General features: G+C 39.5%; 2 protein-coding genes across 2 annotated transcripts; both read left to right on the top strand.

The window, feature by feature from the left end:
• The first annotated feature begins 4380 nt into the window (after positions 1 to 4380).
• On the top strand, positions 4381 to 5331 carry LOC129542106 (olfactory receptor 4M1-like). Its single transcript, XM_055404188.2, has one exon. The coding sequence runs from the start codon at positions 4390 to 4392 to the stop codon at positions 5329 to 5331; it is 942 nt and encodes a 313-aa protein (XP_055260163.2). The 5' UTR covers positions 4381 to 4389.
• A 13908-nt stretch (positions 5332 to 19239) lies between these two features.
• Positions 19240 to 20187, top strand: LOC148776662 (olfactory receptor 4N4C-like). Its single transcript, XM_088840363.1, has one exon. It carries the CDS (start codon positions 19279 to 19281, stop codon positions 20185 to 20187), a length of 909 nt encoding a protein of 302 aa, XP_088696489.1. The 5' UTR covers positions 19240 to 19278.
• Positions 20188 to 21144: the final 957 nt, after the last annotated feature.

Here is a 21144-nt window from a genome sequence, read left to right on the forward strand (position 1 = left end):
CACTGAATAATATGTGTGTATAGATGTATATACACAATCATAATCTCTTTATCCATTTAAAAATTGTATGGCAGTTATCAGAGGTAGGGAGGTGGGGGAAATAGGGAGATACTGGTCAAAATGTACAAAGTTGCAGTTATGCAGAATGAATAAATAAGTCTAGAGATCCAATGTACAAGATGATTACAGTTAATAATGCTCTATTGGGATACTGAAAATTTGCTAACATGATAGATTTCAGGTGCTCCCATAATAGGAAAAAATGATAACTATGTGGAAGTGATTATGTATTCAATAGCTTATCATTTCACAGTGGAATGATTTAATCTGTATCAAAGCAAAACTTCACACATGACATTGAAAGCTCTGTCTCAAAATGTATAACTTCTCTGTCATTTCTACAAAGTGTTCACTTGTTTACCCTATCATTTCACTGTGTATATGTATATCAAATCATCATGTAGGACACCTTAATGTATCAAACTTTTATCTTTTATAAAAGCCCCCCCAAAAAAAAAACAAAACAAGCAGACTTGCATCCAGAAGCTTAAGAGGTATAGGTGGGTGAATGCAGAATGAAGTAAAACCCTCTTGACCCCTGCTCTGAGTAAGAACTTCTTGGCTTGGAATCATGCAGTTCAGTTCAGTTTAGTCGTTCAGTCGTGTCCGACTCTTAAGAAATGTCCTGACTCAATTTCCATGAATTACCGTAAGAATTTCCCTCCAAGAATTCCCCACAAACATAATTCCTTGTTCTGGATTTTATTGGCACAATCCCAAGATTTTTTAGAGTATGACACAACATATCTAAGTATTTTTGGCAGTCAAATTTTATTAAGAACCTGAAATGTGCTAGATGAACCTCATTTCAGACATAAAAGATATAAAGATACATTTTTAAAAAATTTTTGTTACTATGTTGCTCACATTCCAGCTGACTTTGGTGGTGTGGAAATAACATACAATTCAACATTAAATCCTGCCAATTGCCAATCCTAAATAATTTTCTAAACAGGCAATTCTTTTCTCTAAATAGCTACTGAAGATTAAACTTAAAGATTAAACCACAATGTTTTTCCTGCATGTAATTCCACTGCAATTTACCCACAAAGCAATCAGCCATTCTCGAGATTTTACTCTAAAATGTATCGGAAACGGCTCAAATCCAATTCCTTAACAAAGACTCAAAGGCTTGGTCTTTGTCTAGTCTCTTTATTCTGTTTGTACTTCAATCAGTCACGGGTCTTCTGGAGTCCACAGAGACTCTTCCTTGCCACATTCCTTATATGTGCTGTTCTCTATTCCTAAAATGCTTTTCTCCTGAATTTCAAATTTAACTGAAATGCCAATCAGAGAATCTTTCCTAAAGAAAGCCACCACTACACATTGCCACACGCCACCATCATTTATTTAACCATAATTTCCTTTTTAGTTACTTCTTTTATCAATAGTGATATTTATTTCATTTTCACTTATTTATATTTCTTTTATTTACTCACTGTTTGCTGACTCATTTATCATCTGTATGTATTTCTGAAATGGCGGCTCAATGAGGCAGAACGTCTCCTTTGCTCACTGTGGTCTTCTCATGTGTTAACAAGTCGTCAATATTCCCTAAATACTGGTTGGGTGAGCAAGTGAACACTAGAGAAATGACAGAGAAGCTACACATTTTGAGACAGAGCTTTCAATGTCATGTGTGAAGTTTTGCTTTGATACACATTGAATCACAAATGTGGGCTTCCCTGGTAGCTCTGCAGGTAAAGAATCCATTTGTAATGCAGGAGATCCAGGAGACATGGGTTTGATCCCGAAACTGGGACGATCCCCTGGAGGGGGTCACGGCAACCCACTCCAGTATTCTTGCCTGGAGAATCCCATGGACAGAGGAGCCTGGCAGGCTACAGTCCATAGAGTCACAAAGTCGGACACGACAGTACTGACTGAGCACACAGCACAAATCACAAATACAGACCAGGGTCAGGATTGCTGTGGGTTCTATAATATTTAGGCCGTGGCCGTGTTCATGTAGGGTGTATATATGTTGGCTTGTCCTCGATAGAGCGCTGCATGTGTGTATGTGTTTCATGAGTAGGAGCTGAGTGCTGGCTTGGAGAGTAGGAGTTTGGTAGCTTGCTGATTGTTAGCAGAGGAGATAGGCATTCACCAAGGAGGGAGGAAGGATGAAATGCTTTGCTATTTTTTTCCCCGAGGAATAAGTCAGGTAAGTTATCTTCATGAGGTGTATATTATTAGTTTCTAATTGTATGTCATATATCAGACATTGAGGTACAAAAATAAATCTCTTTAATGCTATTTTATGGTAAAATAATCCTTTCTATTTCATAACCCCTGAAGTATGCTTGCTTTCCCAGTACATCAACGCACGTTCACCCAGATTCTTTCTTTCTAGATTAGTGCCATTTTCTCTTCTTTTTGATGGGATAGGTTCAGAGTATGACAAAGAGGAAAGCGTGACCTGTGTGACAATAATCAGAATGATCGTATCAGTGTCCCCTTGAGAATTAAAAATACTTAGTGTCTTGTAACAGTATTTACTGCATTGAAATATTCATTTACTTTTAGTAACAAGAGGGCAGTTATTTCATTAACAGCAAACAATCATTCCACATGTTTGAAAATGGCATACCATAATAGCAAAATATCCAAGTAAACTAAGTAATCATAAGGTTCTGGATGCGTTTGATAGAGACACTTTTGATTGTTGGAAACTCATAGCTGACTTATCAGTGAGTGTAAATGAATAGTACGCTGTGAATTTGCAATTATTTACTTTTTCTGTTTTTAGTATGGAGGCTATGGGGCACCTTCTCCAAGTAAGTACAGTAACACTTTTTATCCTAGGAAATATGTCATTCTGAATAACCATTCTTTTAAGAAAGTTGAGGATTGAAAACTGGCAGCATCATCTATCTTTCTTTTGATTAAAATATTTTTAAACTGAATTGTAAATGTTCCTGTCTTAACATGATTAATTAACTCACTGAGGACCCATACTGGGCCATTCATGAATGTCAGAATATTTCCCCTTTGCTAAATACTAAATAATTCCACTGACCTTCCTTGGTGTTTTTGTTTTTCTGCCTCTTGTGTCAAATTCCTTGCAAACACTGTTTTTTGAGAGAATGTGGGGGGGAGAGGTGTTCACTTGTAATGAACCATCCCTTGATCATAATAAAATGCTTTTATAACACATTTTGAAGTCTGTGTTTGTTAAAATTATGCACGAGTTGAGGCTGTAGGTTCCATGGTGGAAACTTTGAATTTCTTTGGTCAATATTATACACAAGCTTTAGTGCACAGACACTGTGGTATCTATTTGGTTTTCTAGAACCCTAACTTTTGTAAACATGTACTTCCTGAGGAAAGGCAATACTATAAAACAGCACATCAGTAGAATAGAAGCAACTCTTTAGCATTGGCTTTTGTTCACAAGAAACTGTTACTTTGGTGTCGCAGTTTTTACATTACTAAAAAGAGGAAGTATATTTGGTAAAGTAAATGATTGTCTTAGTTTTATTCGGTGATTTTGTTAGATCTAATAGAAATAGGTTCAACATTAGGCCTTAAGAAAAATTTTATCAATAATCTTTTTCCCACTGCCACCTTGAAATGACAGAATGGGTTGGCTTGGGTGGCAAGCATATCCATTTCTTAATTACTGCATCTTCTTCCTACCTACCTGAAACAGGGGGTAAAATGCATGGCCAGTGGAGTAATCCGCATAAAGAATTTTCATATAGGACCCTGCATTGTTGTGTTTTGTGATTGTTTACATATAATCAAGGGTTAAGTTCTCTAAGTTTTGGTTAAAGGGAAAAGATATCCATTCACTAAACTTGAAGCCCTAGCATCTCTTTGATGGTTTATAACTAAAATATCATCAGATCAGCACACCCAATATTAGACTACAGGCCCAAGTTTCAAATCGATCAGATTTCACATCATCATTAACAGCAACAACAACCACAAAAATCTAGAAAGAACAGGTTGCATCTTTTATTACCAGTCTAAAATTTGGCTAAACTTGGAAGAAGTTGCACATATTGCTTACTAAAGTAGATGTTTAGGGGAAGGATTAGTGCATTTCTGAGTTTCATAAAAAATAGAAATAACAGTAAGAACTTGAGATTTTGGTGTCAGATATATGACATGTTTCATATAGTTTCAATGTTTCTAATTTTCAGTTCATCACTTACTCTTTCCTTATCTTGGTTTATACAATATAAAATCAGGCAACCAAACTTATGCTAGTAAAATCTCTTAATGGCAGACCAGATTTGATGATTTTTAAAGTGTTGAATGCTATTTGGAGTAATAACAATTTCTTTATTTTTCATAGCCATATCATGAAAAAAAAGTGAAGAAATGGAAACTGCAAATTACACCAGGGTGACAGAATTTGTTCTCACTGGCCTCTCCCAGGCTCGGGAGGTGCAACTAGTTCTATTTGTTATATTTCTGTCCTTCTACTTGTTCATTATTCCAGTAAATATTCTTATTATTTGCACCATCAGACTTGACCCACATCTGACTTCACCCATGTATTTTCTGTTGGCTAATCTGGCCTTCCTTGACATTTGGTACTCTTCCATCACAGCCCCTAAGATGCTTGTAGACTTCTTTGTGGAAAGGAAGGTCATTTCCTTTGGTGGATGCATTGCTCAGCTCTTCTTCTTGCACTTTGTTGGGGCCTCAGAGATGTTCCTGCTCACGGTGATGGCCTTTGACCGCTATGCTGCTATCTGCCGCCCCCTCCACTATGCTACCATCATGAATCGATGTCTCTGCTGTATCTTGGTGGCTTTCTCCTGGATGGGGGGCTTCATTCACTCTACAATACAGGTGGCTCTCATTGTTCGACTTCCCTTCTGTGGGCCTAATGAGTTGGACAGTTACTTCTGTGACATTACACAGGTTGTCCGGATTGCCTGTGCCAATACCTTCCCAGAGGAGTTAGTGATGATCTTTAGCAGTGGTCTGATCTCTGTGGTGTGTTTCATTGCTCTTCTCATGTCCTATGCCTTCCTCCTGGTGATGCTCAAGAAGCACTCGGGTTCAGGTGAGAGTACCAGTCGGGCCGTGTCCACCTGCTACTCCCACATCACCATTGTGGTACTAATGTTTGGGCCATCCATCTACATTTATGCTCGCCCATTTGACTCTTTCCCCCTGGATAAAGTGGTATCTGTGTTCCATACTGTGATAGTCCCTTTACTTAATCCCATCATCTACACACTGCGAAACAAGGAAGTAAAAATGGCCATGAGGAAGCTGGTCAGCCCATACATTTTATGTAAAGAGAAGTGAAAGATTAATGGCATTTTCTATAGTCCTCCTGAAGGTTTTTGTCCTAAAGAAGGAAGTATTTGCAGTAATATTGGTTCTTTCACTACCTCCTTTTGTCTGAGGTCTTAAATCCCACTAGGTTTCCCTCTAATTGGTGAAAAAACAAAGAAATTAGGACGGAAATAAATTTACTCACACTCTCCCTGAAATTTCTGGCAGATCACCCTCAAAATTTAAGATATAATAATGATCTGCTAAAACACACATTTTCACTAATTGCTTATTGAGTGGCTTTTCTGGAGAGGATTTGGCTATGAGGAGACTATGTTGAGAAATAATAAAACTAATAAGACCTGGAAGATGTGTCCACTATGAATATAAAGAAGTAAGTGGCTAGTATATGAGTAGGAGTAGTTTCAAGAGACTATGTTTTTGTTTAGTTGCTAAGTTGTGTCCCACTCTTTTGTGACCCCAGGGGACTGTATCCTGCCAAGCTCCTTGTCCATGGGATTTACCAAGCAAGAATACTCGAGTGGGTTGCCAATTTCTTCTCCAAGTGATCTAATTAAATATTATTGTCATGTTTCAGTCTTAGTCCAGTGGGATGATGTTTGGTAAACCATCTTCCTGATACTGAAAAAATAGATTATTTACTCCTTTATCTTCTTCCTCTTTACAGAATGGAAAGTGAGCGTTTATTCATATAAGCCATTTCAACTCATGCCAGGTGGTAACCACTCAACAGTATTGGTGACAGAAGTCAAATTTTGTCACACGTTGGAAACCAATTTTATAAATTCATAGCTGAGTGTAGTTTGATTACTGTGTGACACCCCTCTCTCAGAGGAAGTTGCTAGTCGGATAGTAGTTTTTAAAGTCAGTCTCTCCTTACACCCTCCAGTGTGAAAACAGACTTGGAGGAAAGGGATTCTAGGCTGATTGGGATTGATAGACAACCAGCTGAGTGATTGTTTTAAAGATCACCTCTTTTGTCAGTCTTTATGTCTTCTGTATTTGCTTATTCTGCCATTTATGTTAAAGTTAAATTAGTGGTGTGTTGCTTTTGTTAGCACTATAAATAAGAGTTCTTTCTTATTAAATCAAATTTTATATTTCTTTAAAATATAAATGGAAGAGCCTTATAATTTCCATAATTTTTTAACTCTCTAGTGAGAATTCTTTAGTGAATTATTTGTTAGTGATCAATTAATTCCCTATACTCAGAACCCAATTACTGACCATCCTTCAGAATATAAAAGATTGTAATGTTTGAGTTCATGCAATTTTTAAAAATTTAAATGAACTTTTCCATTTCAAAACTAGAGGATCATTTCATCCAAGGACAAGAGCACTTTGGGAGCTTTGAGCTTTAGTCATATGTTTTTGACAACGTACTATGATTAGATTTTGAGGGAAATAGGTTCTTGTCAGTATCAGGAATGAATATGTGTAAATAAATGATTAAAATAATCCCAGGGTTATTCTTTATTTGGATACTATTTATTAATTGAGGAGGTAATCTGTTCCAGATCCAGTGTACCTCAGGCACATAGGAAGGAATAATGGTACTGACCGTCTATTCTTTGCTTTGGGAAGCTTTCCCTATGATGTCACAGTGGGGTTCCCCACATTTGTGTGGAAGCTTTTGCACACTAATAAGCAATTCCTGGACTGCAAGAAGGTGTCCAAGAATTCAGCTCAAATCTGGAAACTGTCTCCTTGGAAACAGAATCTGATTCCACAGGTAAACTGCTCAGTTCCACAAGGACAACCTCCACTTGAGATGCCAGGTGCAAGCCCAGGTTGTCATCTGTGCTTCTGCCTGATTGGCTATAAATCAGAGATTCCCATAATCCCTTCCCCGGGTTCAATTTATTAGAACAGCACACAGAACTTGGGGAAATCTATTTACTCACCATTAGCAACTTGTTACAAAGGATATCAAAGGATATGCATCAACAGCCAGATGAAGAGACATATGGGGTAAAGTTCTGAACAAAGGAGCTTGGAGCCTGGCGCAGGAGCATGTGGACCCATTAATGCTCTTTAATCGTTTAAAGATTAGAGTTTCTGGGATATGTAAATTCTCCAAAAAGTACCAAAGATCTATCCTTCTGGGTTTTTATGGAGGCTTCATTACATAAACATGATTGGCTCATTAAAAAGCTATACTAACCAAGAGAATACGGTATTGATGTGAAGACAGACTGATGGCCCAAAACAGAGTAGGCAGAAGCAGACTCACACAAATTGTAAATTCATTTTTGTCAAAGATACATATACAATTCACCAAGAAAGGAAAGTTTTAAACAAATAACGCTAGAGCAACTGAATATGTGTATGGAAAACAATGAACTTGGACATCAAGCTCACTGCACATACAAAATTAATTTGGAGTTGGATCATAGATCTAAATGTAGCAGTTATAACTATAAAGCTCCTTGGAGAAAACGTAGAAGAGTGTTTTTTTTTTTTCATATTTGGGATGAGCAATGATTTATTAAATAGCACAAAAGAAGCTGTAATCATAAAACTGATAAATTAAACCTTAAGAAATAAAAAATTACTGTTCATCAAAATATACCATTATGAAATTAATAAGCAAATTATGCACTGGGAGGGAAATTTGAAATTTCCTAATCCCATTTAAATGGGGATTTCCCTGGTAGTCCAGTGGTTAAGACTCTTACTGAAGAGGGCCCCGGTTGGATCCCTGGTTGGGGCACTAAGATCCTGCAAGTCGCTAAGCACAGCCCCTCACCCCAAAAAGATTGGGACAGACACTTCAGAAAAGAAATATACAAATGATCGTTATGTTCGTGGGAAGATGCACATCATTAGTCATCTGGGAAATGGCCCAAGACATGTGACCACGTGTTCAGACAGAGCACACTCTCACCACTCCACAGAACAGGCATAAATTTGCCTCAGTAAAACTCAAAAGGCAACAAAAATGTAGTTTATCAAGTGCCCCCAGGTGTATATAACATCCTAGATACCAGACACTTTCACGTAAGTGAGTAGGTTGCCCAGTGGATCAGAACTGTGAAAGCCTGACAAAGGAAGCAATTGAAATACTGATTTCTAAATTGTTGATTTGCATATGAAAGGTGGCTTTGCAGGTGAGTCATTAATTATCTGTAGGAATGGGAAAACTCTGGGAGGCTCAGACTCTCTGGGGTTGTCAGGGCCCAAGATGTCCAAGCATCAGAAATACAAAAAATAAAAAGGCACAATGAACACACTACAACAAACGTTGGTCACCTGATGAAAGAACTTGAACTCTCTCATATGTTGCTAGTTTACATCTACCTTTGGATCCAGAGATCCTACTCGTCAGTGGTTAGCCAAGAGAAATGGAAACTTGTGGACAAAACGAATAAAACCTTTGGATTCTATACACACAATGGAACTTTATTTGGTAATTAAAAAGAACCCCATTGCCTTCTCTGAATTAAAAGGAACAGCTGCAGATAATGCAACACGCATGAACATTAAAATCTTAATGCTGAATTAAAAGTCAGATAAAAAAGAATACATGTCATGTGATTCCATTTTGAAACCTAAGGAGAAGGAAATGGCAACCCACTCCAGTGTTCTTGCCTGGAGAATCCCAGGGAAGGGGCAGCCTGGTGGGCTTCCGTCTACGAGGTCACACAGAGTCGGACACGACTGAAGTGACTTAGCAGCAGCAGCAGCAAGGTAAAGCAAAACTAGTCTATGATGTTAGAGATTAGAAAGTGGTTGCTAACCAGGGTAGTATTTGCAGAGGAGAATGACAAAGATCACAGAAAGATTTTCTGGAATGAATGAAGGAGACATTCTACATCTTGTTTGGAATAGTGGTTCCTTGAGTGCTAACATCTGACACAAATATTTAAGTCCAACACTTACCTGTGCCTTTTCATGCTTATAAATTATATCTAAAGAAATATAATCAAGAACTTATTTTCATGCTTTCTTGTAAATGCATGCAATTTTTGTAGGACACAACAGGAATTAATATTAATTTTCTGCTGTGAGATGTGAGGAGAAATGGACACAGGAGAATTAAGATGGGAAGGAGAGCGCCTCACTACAGATTATTTTTAAATAATTAACTTTAAAATGTATGAATGTATTATTTATTAACATTTCATGCAAAGATGGGCACAATAAAGGACAGAAGTGGTATGGACCTAACACAAGCAGAAGATATTAAAAAGAGGTGGCAAGAATACAAAGAACTATACAAAAAACGTCTTCATGACCCAGATAGCCACAAGGGTGTGATCGCTCACCTAGAGCCAGACATCCTGGAATGCAAAGTAAAGTGGGCCTTAGAAAGCATCACTACAAACAAAGCTAATGGAGGTGATGGAATTCCAGTTGAACTATTTCAAATTCTAAAAGATGATGCTATGAAAGTGCTGTACTCAATATGTCAGAAAATTTGGAAAACTCAGCACTGGCCACAGGGCTGGAAGAGGTCAGTTTTCATTCTAATTCCAAAGAAAGGCAATGGCAAAGAATGTTCAAACTATCACACAATTGTACTCATCTCACACACCAGCAAAGTAATGCTCAAAATTCCTCAAGTCAGGCTTCAACAGTGTGTGAACCATGAACTTCCAATTCAAGCTGGTTTTAGAAAAGGCAGAGGAACCAGAGACTAAATTGCCAACATGCGTTGGATCATCGAAAAAGCAAGAGAGTTTCAGAAAAACATCTGTTTCTCCTTTATTGACTATGCCAAAACCTTTGACTGTGTGGATCACAACAAACTGTGGAAAATTCTCAAAGAGATGAGAATACCAGACCATCTGATCTGCCTCCTGATACAGCAGGTAAAGAAGCAACAAGAACTGGACATGGAACAACAGGTTGGTTCCAAATTGGGAAAGGAGTACGTCAAGGCTGTATATTGTCACCCTGCTTATTTAACTTATATGAAGAGTACATCATGTGAAATGCCAGGCTGGAGGAAGCACAAGCTGGAATCATGATTGCCAGGAGAAATATCAATAACCTCAGATACACAGATGACATTACCTTTATGGCAGAAAACAAAAAGGAACTAAAGAGCCTCTTGATGAAAGTGAAAGAGGAGAGTGAAAAAGTTGGCTTAAAACTCAATATTCAAAAAACTAAGATCATCTGGTCTCATCACTTCATGGCAAAGAGATGGGGAAACAGTGCAAACAGTGAGAGACTTTATTTTCTTGGTTCCAGTATCACTGCAGCCATGAAATTCAAAGATGCTTGCTCCTTGGAAGAAAAGCTATGACCAACCTAGACAGCATATAAAAAGCAGAGGCATTGCACAACAAAGGTGTGTCTAGTCAGTTCAGTTCAGTTCAGTCGCTCAGTCATGTCCGACTCTCCGCGACCCCATGAATCACAGCACGCCAGGCCTCCCTGTCCATCACCAACTCCTGGAGTTCACTCAAACTCATGTCCACAGAGTCGGTGATGCCATCCAGCCATCTCATTCTCCGTCGTCCCCTTCTCCTCCCGCCCCCAACCTTTCCCAGCATCAGAGTCTTTTCCAGTGAGTCAACCCGTCGCATGAGGTGGCCAAAGTATTGCAGTTTCAGCTTTAGCATCAGTCCCTCCAATGAACATCCAGGATTGATCTCCTCTAGAATGGACTGGTTGGATCTCCTTGTAGTATAAGGGACTCTCAAGAGTCTTCTCCAACACCACAGTTCAAAAGCATCGATTCTTCGGCGGTCAGCCTTCTTCACAGTCCAACTCTCACATCCATACATGACCACGGGAAAAACCATTGCCTTGACTAGACGGACCTTGGTTGGCAAAGTAATGTCTCTGCTTTTTAATATACTATCAAGGTTGGTCATATCTTTCCTTCCAAGGAGCAAGCGTCTTTTAATTTCATGGCTGCAATCAGCATCTGCAGTGATTTTGGAGCCCAAAAAAACAAAGTCTGACACTGTTTCCACTGTTTTTCCATCTATTTCCCATGAAGTGATGGGACCAGATGCCATGATCTTTGTTTTCTGAATGTTGAGCTTCAAGCCAACCTTTTCACTCTCCTCTTTCACTTTCATCAAGAGGCTTTTGAGTTCCTCTTCACTTTCTGCCATAAGGGTAGTGTCATCTGCATATCTGAGGTTATTGATATTTCTCCCGGCAATCTTGATTCCAGCTTGTGCTTCTTCCAGCCCAGCGTTCCTCATGATGTACTCTGCATATAAGTTAAATAAGCAAGGTGACAATATACAACCTTGACGTACACCTTTTCATATTTGGAACCAGTCTGTTGTTCCATGTCCAGTTCTAACAGTTGCTTCCTGACCTGCATACAGGTTTCTCAAGAGACAGGTCAGGTGGTCTGGGATTCCCATCTCTTTCAGAATGTTCCACAGTTTATTGTGATCGACACAGTCAAAGGCTTTGGCATAGTCAATAAAGCAGAAATAGATGTTTTTCTGAAACTCTCTTGCTTTCTCCATGATCCAGCGGATGTTGGCAATTTGATCTCTGGTGCCTCTGCCTTTTCTAAAACCTGCTTGAACATCTGGGATTTCATGGTTTACATACTGCTGAAGCCTGGCTTGGAGAATTTTAAGCATGACTTTACTAGCGTGTGAGATGAGTGCAATTGTGCGGTAATTTGAGCATTCTTTGGCATTGCCTTTCTTTGGGATTGGAATGAAGACTGACCTCTTCCAGTCCTGTGGCCACTGCTGAGTTTTCCAAATCTGCTGGCATATTGAGTGTAGCACTTTCACAGCATCATCTTTCAAGACTTGAAATAGCTCAACTGGAATTCCATCACCTCCACTAGCTTTGTTCGTAGTGATGCTTTCTAAGGCCCACTTGACTTCACATTCCAAGATGTCTGGCTCTAGGTCAGTGATCACGTTATCATGACTATCTTGGTCGTGAAGATCTTTTTTGTACAGTTCTTCTGTGTATTCCTGCCACCTCTTCTTAATATCTTCTGCTTCTGTTAGGTCCATACCATTTCTGTCCTTTATCGAGCCCATCTTTGCATGAAATGTTCCTTTGGAATCTCTAATTTTCTTGAAGAGCTCTCTTGTTTTTCCTATTCTGTTGTTTTCCTCTATTTCTTTGCATTGATCACTGAGGAAGTCTTTCTTATCTCTCCTTCCTATTCTTTGGAACTCTGCATTCAGATGCTTATATCTTTCCTTTTCTCCTTTGCTTTTCGCCTCTCTTCTTTTCACAGCTATTTGTAAGGCCTCCTCAGACAGCCATTTCGCTCTTTTGCATTTCTTTTCCATGGGGATGGTCTTGGTCCCTGTCTCCTGTACAATGTCACGAACCTCCGTCCAGAGTTCATCAGGCACTCTATCAATCAGATCTAGTCCCTTAAATCTATTTCTCACTTCCACTGTATAATCATAAGGGATTTGATTGAGGTCATATCTGAATGGTCTAGTGGTTTTCCCTACTTTCTTCAATTTAAGTCTGAACTTCGCAATAAGGAGTTCATGATCTGAGCCACAGTCAGCTCCTGGTCTTGTTTTCGCTAACTGTATACAGCTTCTCCATCTTTGGTTGCAAAGAATATAATCAATCTGATTTCGGTGTTGACCATCTGGTGATGTCCATGTGTAGAGTCTTCTCTTGTGCTGTTGGAAGAGGGTGTTTGCTATGACCAGTGCATTCTCTTGACAAAACTCTGTTAGCCTTTGCCCTGCTTCATTCCGTGCTCCAAGGCCAAATTTGCCAGTTACTCCAGGTGTTTCTTGACTTCCTACTTTTGCATTCCAGTCCCCTATAATGAAAAGGACATCTTTTTTGGGTGTTAGTTCTAAAAGGTCTTGTAGGTCTTCATAGAACCGATTAACTTCGGCTTCTTCAGCATTACTCGTTGGGGCATAGGCCTGGATTACTGTAATATTGAATGGTTTGCCTTGGAAACGAACAGAAATCATCCTGTCATTTTTAAGATTGCATCCAAGTACTGCATTTCGGACTCTTTTGTTGACCATGATGGCTACTCCATTTCTTCTAAGGGATTCCTGCCCACAGTAGTAGATATAATCGTCGTCTGAGTTAAATTCACCCATTCCAGTCCATTTTAATTCACTGATTCCTAGAATGTCAACGTTCACTCTTGCCATCTCCTGTTTGACCACTTCCAATTTGCCTTGGTTCATGGACCTAACATTCCAGGTTCCTATGCAATACTGCTCTTTACAGCACCGGATCTTGCTTCTATCACTGGTCACATCCACAACTGTGTATTGGTTTTGCTTTTGCTCCATCCCTTTATTCCTTCTAGAGTTACTTCTCCACTGATCTCCAGTAGCATACTGGGCACCTACCGACCTGGGGAATTCCTCATTCAGTATCCTATCATTTTGCCTTTTGTTACTCTTCATGGGGTTCTCAAGGCAAGTATACTGAAGTGGTTTGCCATTCCCTTCTCCAGTGGACCACATTCGGCTGTGGTCCATGAGATCAGATTGGCTAGTTTCCTGTGATTATGATATCAGTCTGTCGCCCTCTGGTGCCCCCTAACAATACCTACCGTCTTATGTGGGTTTCTCTTACCTTGGTCGTGGAAAATCTCTTCACAGCCGCTCCAGCAAAGTGCAGCCGCTGTACCTTACCTTGGGTGAGGGGTATCTCCTCGAGGCCGCCCCTCCTGACCTTGAACGCGGAGTAGCTCCTCTCGGCCCTCCTGCGCCCGCCCAGCCACCGCCTGTTGGACGTGGGGTAGCTCCTCTCGGCCGCCGGCCCTGGCCTCAGGCGTGGGGTAGCTCCTCACGGCCGCACCTCTTTGCGTGGTTCGTTGTGCCGGGGCCGGCATCTCTCGCGTCGCGTCTGTGCCGCCGGGGCCGAGGCTATGATTTTTCCAGTGGTCATGGATGGATGTGAGAGTTGGACTGTGAAGAAAACTGATCGCCAAAGAATTGATGCTTTTGAACTGTGGTGTTGGAGAAGACTCTTGAGAGTCCCTTGGACTTCAAGGAGATCCAACCAATCCATCCTAAAGGAGATCAGTCCTGGGTGTTCACTGGAAGGACTGATGCTAAAGCTGAAACTCCAATACTTTGGCTACCTCATGCGAAGAGTTGACTCACTGGAAAAGACCCTGATGCTGGGAGGGATTGGGGGCTGGAGAAGAAGGGGACAACAGGGAACGAGATGGCTGGATGGCATCACCGACTCGATGGACATGAGTTTCGGTGAACTCCGGGAGTTGGTGTTGGACAGGGAGGCCTGGCGTGCTGTGATTCATGGGGTCACAAAGAGCTGGATACGACTGTGACTGAACTGAACTGAACACTAAAATACAACATGGTTCATGACTTTAATATCTAAGATTGTCTAAAATTATCAATTTTTACCAGCAATAATATGAAGTCTCTGTTCTGAGGACTAGTTACATCATCAACTTAATTTTATTTTAAGTATTGTGGCAAATATTAGGAAGCAAGGTTCCTGATTATGTCTATAGTTATGAAAAAATAATATTTAAAAAAGTCTTTGGTGGCAATAAAGATTGTAATGAACCCGAAAATGTGAATTTTTCTTCCTACGTGTTTTTCTGCAACTTTAATTTTTGTTTTTTTTTAAAAAGATAACTTTTTTTTATCTGTTGTCTACTTTAACATGTGATTTTCAGAATATACATTTTTATGCCTCTGTATCCTTTCATATTTATTTTTTATTTTCCTAATACAGTCTTTTCATGTACTCAGTTCAGTCAGTTCAATCGTTCAGTCATGTCCAACTCTTTGCGACCCCATGAACCACAACATGCCAGGCCTCCCTGTCCATCACCAACTCCTGGAGTCCACCCAAACCCATGTCCATTGAGTTGGTGATGCCATCCAACCATCTTATCCTCTGTCGTCCCCTTCTCCTCCTGCCCTCAATCTTTCCAAGCATCAGAGTCTTTTCTAATGAGTCAGCTCTTCGCACCAGGTGGCCAAAGTATTGGAGTTTCAGCTTCAACATCAGTCCTGATGAACACCCAGGACTGATCTCCTTTAGGATGGACTGGTTGGATCTCCTTGCAGTCCAAGGGACTCTCAAGATTCTTCTCCAGCAGCATAATTCAAAAGCATCAGTTCTTCAGCGATCAGCTTTCTTCACAGTCCAACTCTCACATCCATACATGACCCCTGGAAAAATCATAGCCTTGACTAGCCGGACCTTTGTTGCCAAAGTAATGTCTCTGCTTTTTAATATGCTATCTACGTTGGTCATAACTTTCCTTCCAAGGAGTAAGTGTCTTTTAATTTCATGGCTACATTTGCATGTATTGCTATTCCTTAATTTCCCCTTACTCTTTATGTATTATTTTTATCTTCATAGCTTTGTATATCTCTTTATTCCTTTACTTTTCCCATTTGTCATTCCTCCTACCTTGCTTTTTATGAACTGGTTATAAATTTGAATGAAATATGTTTGATTATGTATTGTTTTTATTTTTTAAATATGAGGTTAGTATTTTAATTTTTTAAATAGAAAATCTGTCTCTTTAAAACAAAATCAAATCCTTAAAGCTTAAATTATGTTGCCTCCTGCATGATTCCTAATTATTTTTCTTCTGCTTAATAATATTAAATTGAAAAATAAATAGCTCTGCATCATTGATTTGCATGCTCAGTCACTCAGTTATGTCTGACTCTGTGGTCCCATGGACAGTAGCCCACCAGGCTCCTCTCTCCATGGAATTTTCCAGGCAAGAATACTGGAGTGGGTTGCCATTACTCCTCCAGGGCATCTTCCCAACCCAGGAATTGAACCCGTGTCTTCTGCATAGGCAAGGATTCTTTGCCACTCTGCAACCTAGGAAACCCCATCATTGCTTTAACAAAACTTAAAATGAAAAACAGCAAATATGAAGGCCAAATAGGTTCTGTATGGAGGACATCTCTGGGGTTTTAATTAGTCCCACAACATGCAGTTCTTTTTCTGTAGAATGATGATTCAAAGGAGGCTTGGTGACCATCATTTATTTTCTCCCTGCTTATCCCTTTGTCACCAGAAGTTATGTTGAATCTAACATAGTTACTGTCTACTTGACCACATTATTCTCTTTCTTGATATACCTTGGATTTCCTGTCAGTTGCACTACTTTTCTCTTTTTTGAATTACAGTATAAAATATAAACCTTTCTATTCATTCAGACCTAATAAATATTCTCATCATTCCATCATTTCTGTCAATGATAGAATGTTAATTTTAGATTCCAATAGAGAGGGCATGTCTCTCTAACTGATGTCTGAGTATTTGCACCTAAGGTGTCTCTACTCTAATATTTTGATTTCATTGGCATTCTAAAAATTCCCTTTAGAAGAGTTCTATAGTTTGGTTAGCCTTAGAATTCCCAGAGTGCATTCTCTGTTGCATCACAAATTGGTTGTTGTTTTCAAATGTTAAGAGGTCTGTCTTCGAGAGAAATTAAATTTAATAACAGCGGAAATAAAATTTTATTGTCCCTTCTGTTAAGAGGTGGAGCTTGCTGTGTAAGAGCAATGTTGGATTGCTAGAGAGGTAAATATATTTGTCAATCTTCACATTATAAGGAACAGGAAGAAGGAATAAATGGAAACATTTTACAACTTTTCTGGTGGGACATCTGCTATCTCATAACGCAATGGTGAGCTGTTATAGCAGAAACAAACGTTTTTTATTATTTGAAATCTGATTTCAATAATACAGTAACATCTTTTATCTGTTCTTAATGATATAACTCTTGTTCCTCTGAATATTTAGAATTACTTTATTGAGAATACATAAAACTTTTATTAAGATACCACTTTTCTTGGTCTTAAATTTCTATATCATATTACTAGAGAAAGAAGTGAGGGATGTTAGATGGTAATCAATACGATCTGTTAAGGAGTCAATAGAAGAACATAAGTGCATGACAGGAAAGCCAAGCACAGTGGAAAAATCTGCAACCCTTAAACTTTAATACGTAAAGTTTTCCCTTATGTCCTAAAGACAGTCTGATGTTTGAAACAGTATGAAATAACCAATTGTGTAACAGAGTGCAAGGTGCACATAAGTTAGGAATAAGTACAGACAGAGTCCTGACTTACTTTTCGAGCAGCAGGTTTTATTATATACAGAAAAAAGTGATAAATATTTAAGCCAAGGAATGCTAGGAAAAAAGGAAAGAAGGAATGAAGGAAAGGAGGGAAAGAGGAAGTGAGAAAGGAAAAAAGAAAGGAAGGAAAGAACAGAATGGAAAAGTTAATTTGGATTGTGCCGTTTGTAAATGTTGGTGCTTCAGTTTTGCTTAGGAAACAGTTCATGTGCTTGTGCATGTGTGTGTGCACACGTGCATTTGTACACATGTCTATGTGTCTATGTGATGAAAACTACCTCTTTCATAATTCCAGGTTTTAGCTATATGCAAAAACATCTGCTTTTAATTCATCTATTTGGGTTTAGGCACACAAAATCAGACATTTTTACATTTTGAGTAGATATACTTCTATATTACAGGGCAGTGTTATCATCCAGTTCAAGTCTTCAAGTTTTGAAAATGTTTCATCCTAAAAATAAACAACTTTTTAGCATGTGCAAACAGCATGTGTATTTTATTTGTACATTTTCATATTCATTTTCATTATGACACTCAAAAATAGAATTGCAAATAATGGAATATCATCATATATACATAGAAATTCTACTGTTATTGCTTTTGTGTAGGATGGGGAAATTTCTGCTCTATCAATCTTGAGTTCTTGCGGCTGGACTATAATAAAATTTACTCAAGGCAACTTTGTAACAGATAGGACAAAGAAATTTAGGCTTTATATGGTCAATTAGTAAAGAATCTAAATGGAGTCTGGGCTTGGGGTAGAAAAATAAAAAATAACAAGGTTTGTTTCTATGAGTTTCTCGTTTGAATCCCTGTCTCTAGGGACAAGGGCGTCCCCTTACCCCTGGATGCAGGTGGTGCACTTTTCACATGAAGAGATTTTTTTCCTGCTTTCAGGGAGACAGAAAGAAGGATCAGAGTGTCTCCCTTGCATTGACCATTTCTTAAGTTACTTTAATTCAAAATAATCAGTATGCTATTGAGGCATATTTTGAGGTGGTCTACACTGGGCCTTCAAATTTTCATAGCCATAAATTATCCTGTACACTGGATAAGCACACTGCCAATTTAGAGACAATTGTACAGATAAGCCACAGATCTCAATTTCTCCAGAACAACCAGGATTATTTTTATCTAGACCAGGATGATGGGTTAATAGAAAAAAAGGAAATATTTTAAGTAAGCAGGTTTTAAAAAACTTTTTAAGCAAACATTCCCTAAGGTATAATTTACATACAGTAAATGTATGAATTTTTGTATCATTTAATAGTTCAATAAATTTTGAAGAAAAAAGACACTTGTAACCATTACAGACGAGATATGGAATGTTTCTTGCCTTAAAAAACTCTGCCATTCCTTTTTGCTGTCAATTTCCATCTTACCTCCTCCCCCCATTCAAATAAAAATTTGAAGAATTGTAAGAAGTTCATACGCCTCATGTGAATCATAACAAATGCAGGGCAGGACAGCGTGCTGCAGGAGAGAGCAGTTAACAGGAGCACCGGACAGAAGCAGAACAATGTGGCGCCAAGGTTTCGGTGTTGGCACTTAATGATTTATAGAAGAATAAAGGGTGGAAGTGGCCTCCCCAGCGGCTCATGGGTAAAGAATCCACCTGCAGTGCAGGAGACGCGGCTTCCGTCCCTGGGTCAGGGAAGATTCCCTGGAGTAGCGCATGGCAACCCCCTCCAGTATTCTTGCCTGGAGCATCCCGTGGACAGAGGAGCCTGGCGGGCTACAGTCATAGGTCACAAAGAGTCAGAAACGACTGAAGCAGTAGCACGCATGCAGGTGAAGAGTAGAGGAGCTTTCTTCATTTGTGGGAGAGTAATGGTGTAACACAGACGTAGAATTCACAGGTTTTAGTGGGAGAAGAACTGGGAACAAACTCTCTACTCTCCCAGGTACTACAGGCACAGGAGATGAAGACAGAAAACAGCACAGTGGTGACAGAATTCATTCTCCTTGGTCTGACCCAGTCTCAAAACATTCAGCTCCTGGTCTGTGTCCTGATCTTACTTTTCTACCTCATCATCCTCCCTGGAAATGTCCTCATCATCCTCACCATCAGGTCAGACCCCGGCCTCACGGCCCCCCTCTACTTCTTCCTGGGCAACCTGGCCTTCCTGGATGCATCCTGCTCCTTCACTGTGGCTCCCAGGATGCTGGTGGACTTCCTCTCTGAGAAGAAGGTGATCTCCTATAGAGGCTGCATCACTCAGCTCTTCTTCTTGCACTTCCTTGGAGGAGGGGAGGGATTACTCCTTGTCGTGATGGCCTTTGACCGCTACATTGCCATCTGTCGTCCTTTACACTATTCAACTGTCATGAACCCTAGAACCTGCTATGCCTTGCTATTGGTTCTGTGGCTTGGAGGCTTTGTTCATTCCATTATCCAAGTGGCCCTCATCCTGCGCTTGCCCTTAGACAACTTCTTCTGTGATGTGCCGCAGGTCATCAAGCTGGCCTGCACTGACACCTTTGTGGTGGAGCTCCTGATGGTCTTCAACAGTGGCCTGCTCACCCTGCTGTGTTTCCTGGGCCTACTGGCCTCCTATGCAGTCATCCTCTGCCATGTAAGTGGGTCTGCCTCTGCAGGGAAGAGCAAGGCACTGTCCACATGCACCACTCATGTCATTATTATACTTCTCATGTTTGGGCCTGCCATCTTTATCTACACTCGTCCCTTCACAGCCTTATCAGCAGACAAGGTGGTTTCCTTTTTCCACACAGTGATCTTTCCTTTGATGAACCCTGTGATTTATACCCTTCGCAACCAGGAAGTGAAAGTTTCCATGAGGAGGATATTGAGCCAGCATGTGTTTTTCTGAATTGGTTTTATAATATGAAGTCATGAAGGGGAAATTCTGGCTGCAAATTTTTCATTCATTTAACAAATACTGCTTTTCATTGAATGCCTTCCATTTTTCATGTACTACTATAACTTGGGACTTCCCTGGTGGCTCAGATGGTAAGTGTCTGCCTACAATGTGGGAGACCTGGGTTCGATCCCTGGGCCAGGAAGATCCCCTGGAGAAGGAAATGGCAACCCACTCCAGTATTCTTGCCTGGAAAATCCCATGGATGGAGGAGCCTGGTAGGGTACAGTCCATGGGGTTGCAGAGAGTCGGACACAACTGAGAGACTTCACTTCACTTTATTGTAACTAGTGGGGGAAAGTTATACATAACAAGAGAATACACTTTGTGTGTTTAAAGAACATAAAAGAAACACCAGAATGGTTGCAGTATAATGAATAAGTGTGAGAGATTTTAGGTGTTAATTTATATGTAAGGGTCAAATAACTAAGGTCTCGGGCTAAGATAAGAAGTTCTATTTTATTCTAATTGCAGTAAGAATTCATTTTTAATACTTTAAGCAAGAGAGTTGACTTATCTGAAATAGTTTCTTCTATAATTTAGAGGAATATCATCAGGATTCTAGACAGAGATCAATAACCAGCAAAACGTCATTAAAAGCCAAATGTTATGCTGCAAACTTGTTTTGAGCAGCTTAAAAAGTTTGAAAATTCTTGAAAACATATATATTCTTCCTCCCTCAATGTTGGTAGACTGACATGAAAGGAAAATAATTGGTTTTATGGAAAAATATCATGTAATTATTTCACTTGATTGTTTTTCAGAGTTTCCTGATCATTACTAATGAGCTATTACAAATCCTCCCTGGATGTTAAAATCTGCTCTCAATTGATTTCAATCTGATTATGAAAATGATACTTATTGGTATTGTATTCTGTTGGAGATTACATAAACCACCCTAGTTATTTT

Source organism: Moschus berezovskii, chromosome 9, assembly GCF_049115385.1.
Source record: "Moschus berezovskii isolate FMDL1 chromosome 9, NW_MosBer_1.0, whole genome shotgun sequence".
Taxonomy (NCBI): Eukaryota; Metazoa; Chordata; class Mammalia; order Artiodactyla; family Moschidae; genus Moschus; species Moschus berezovskii.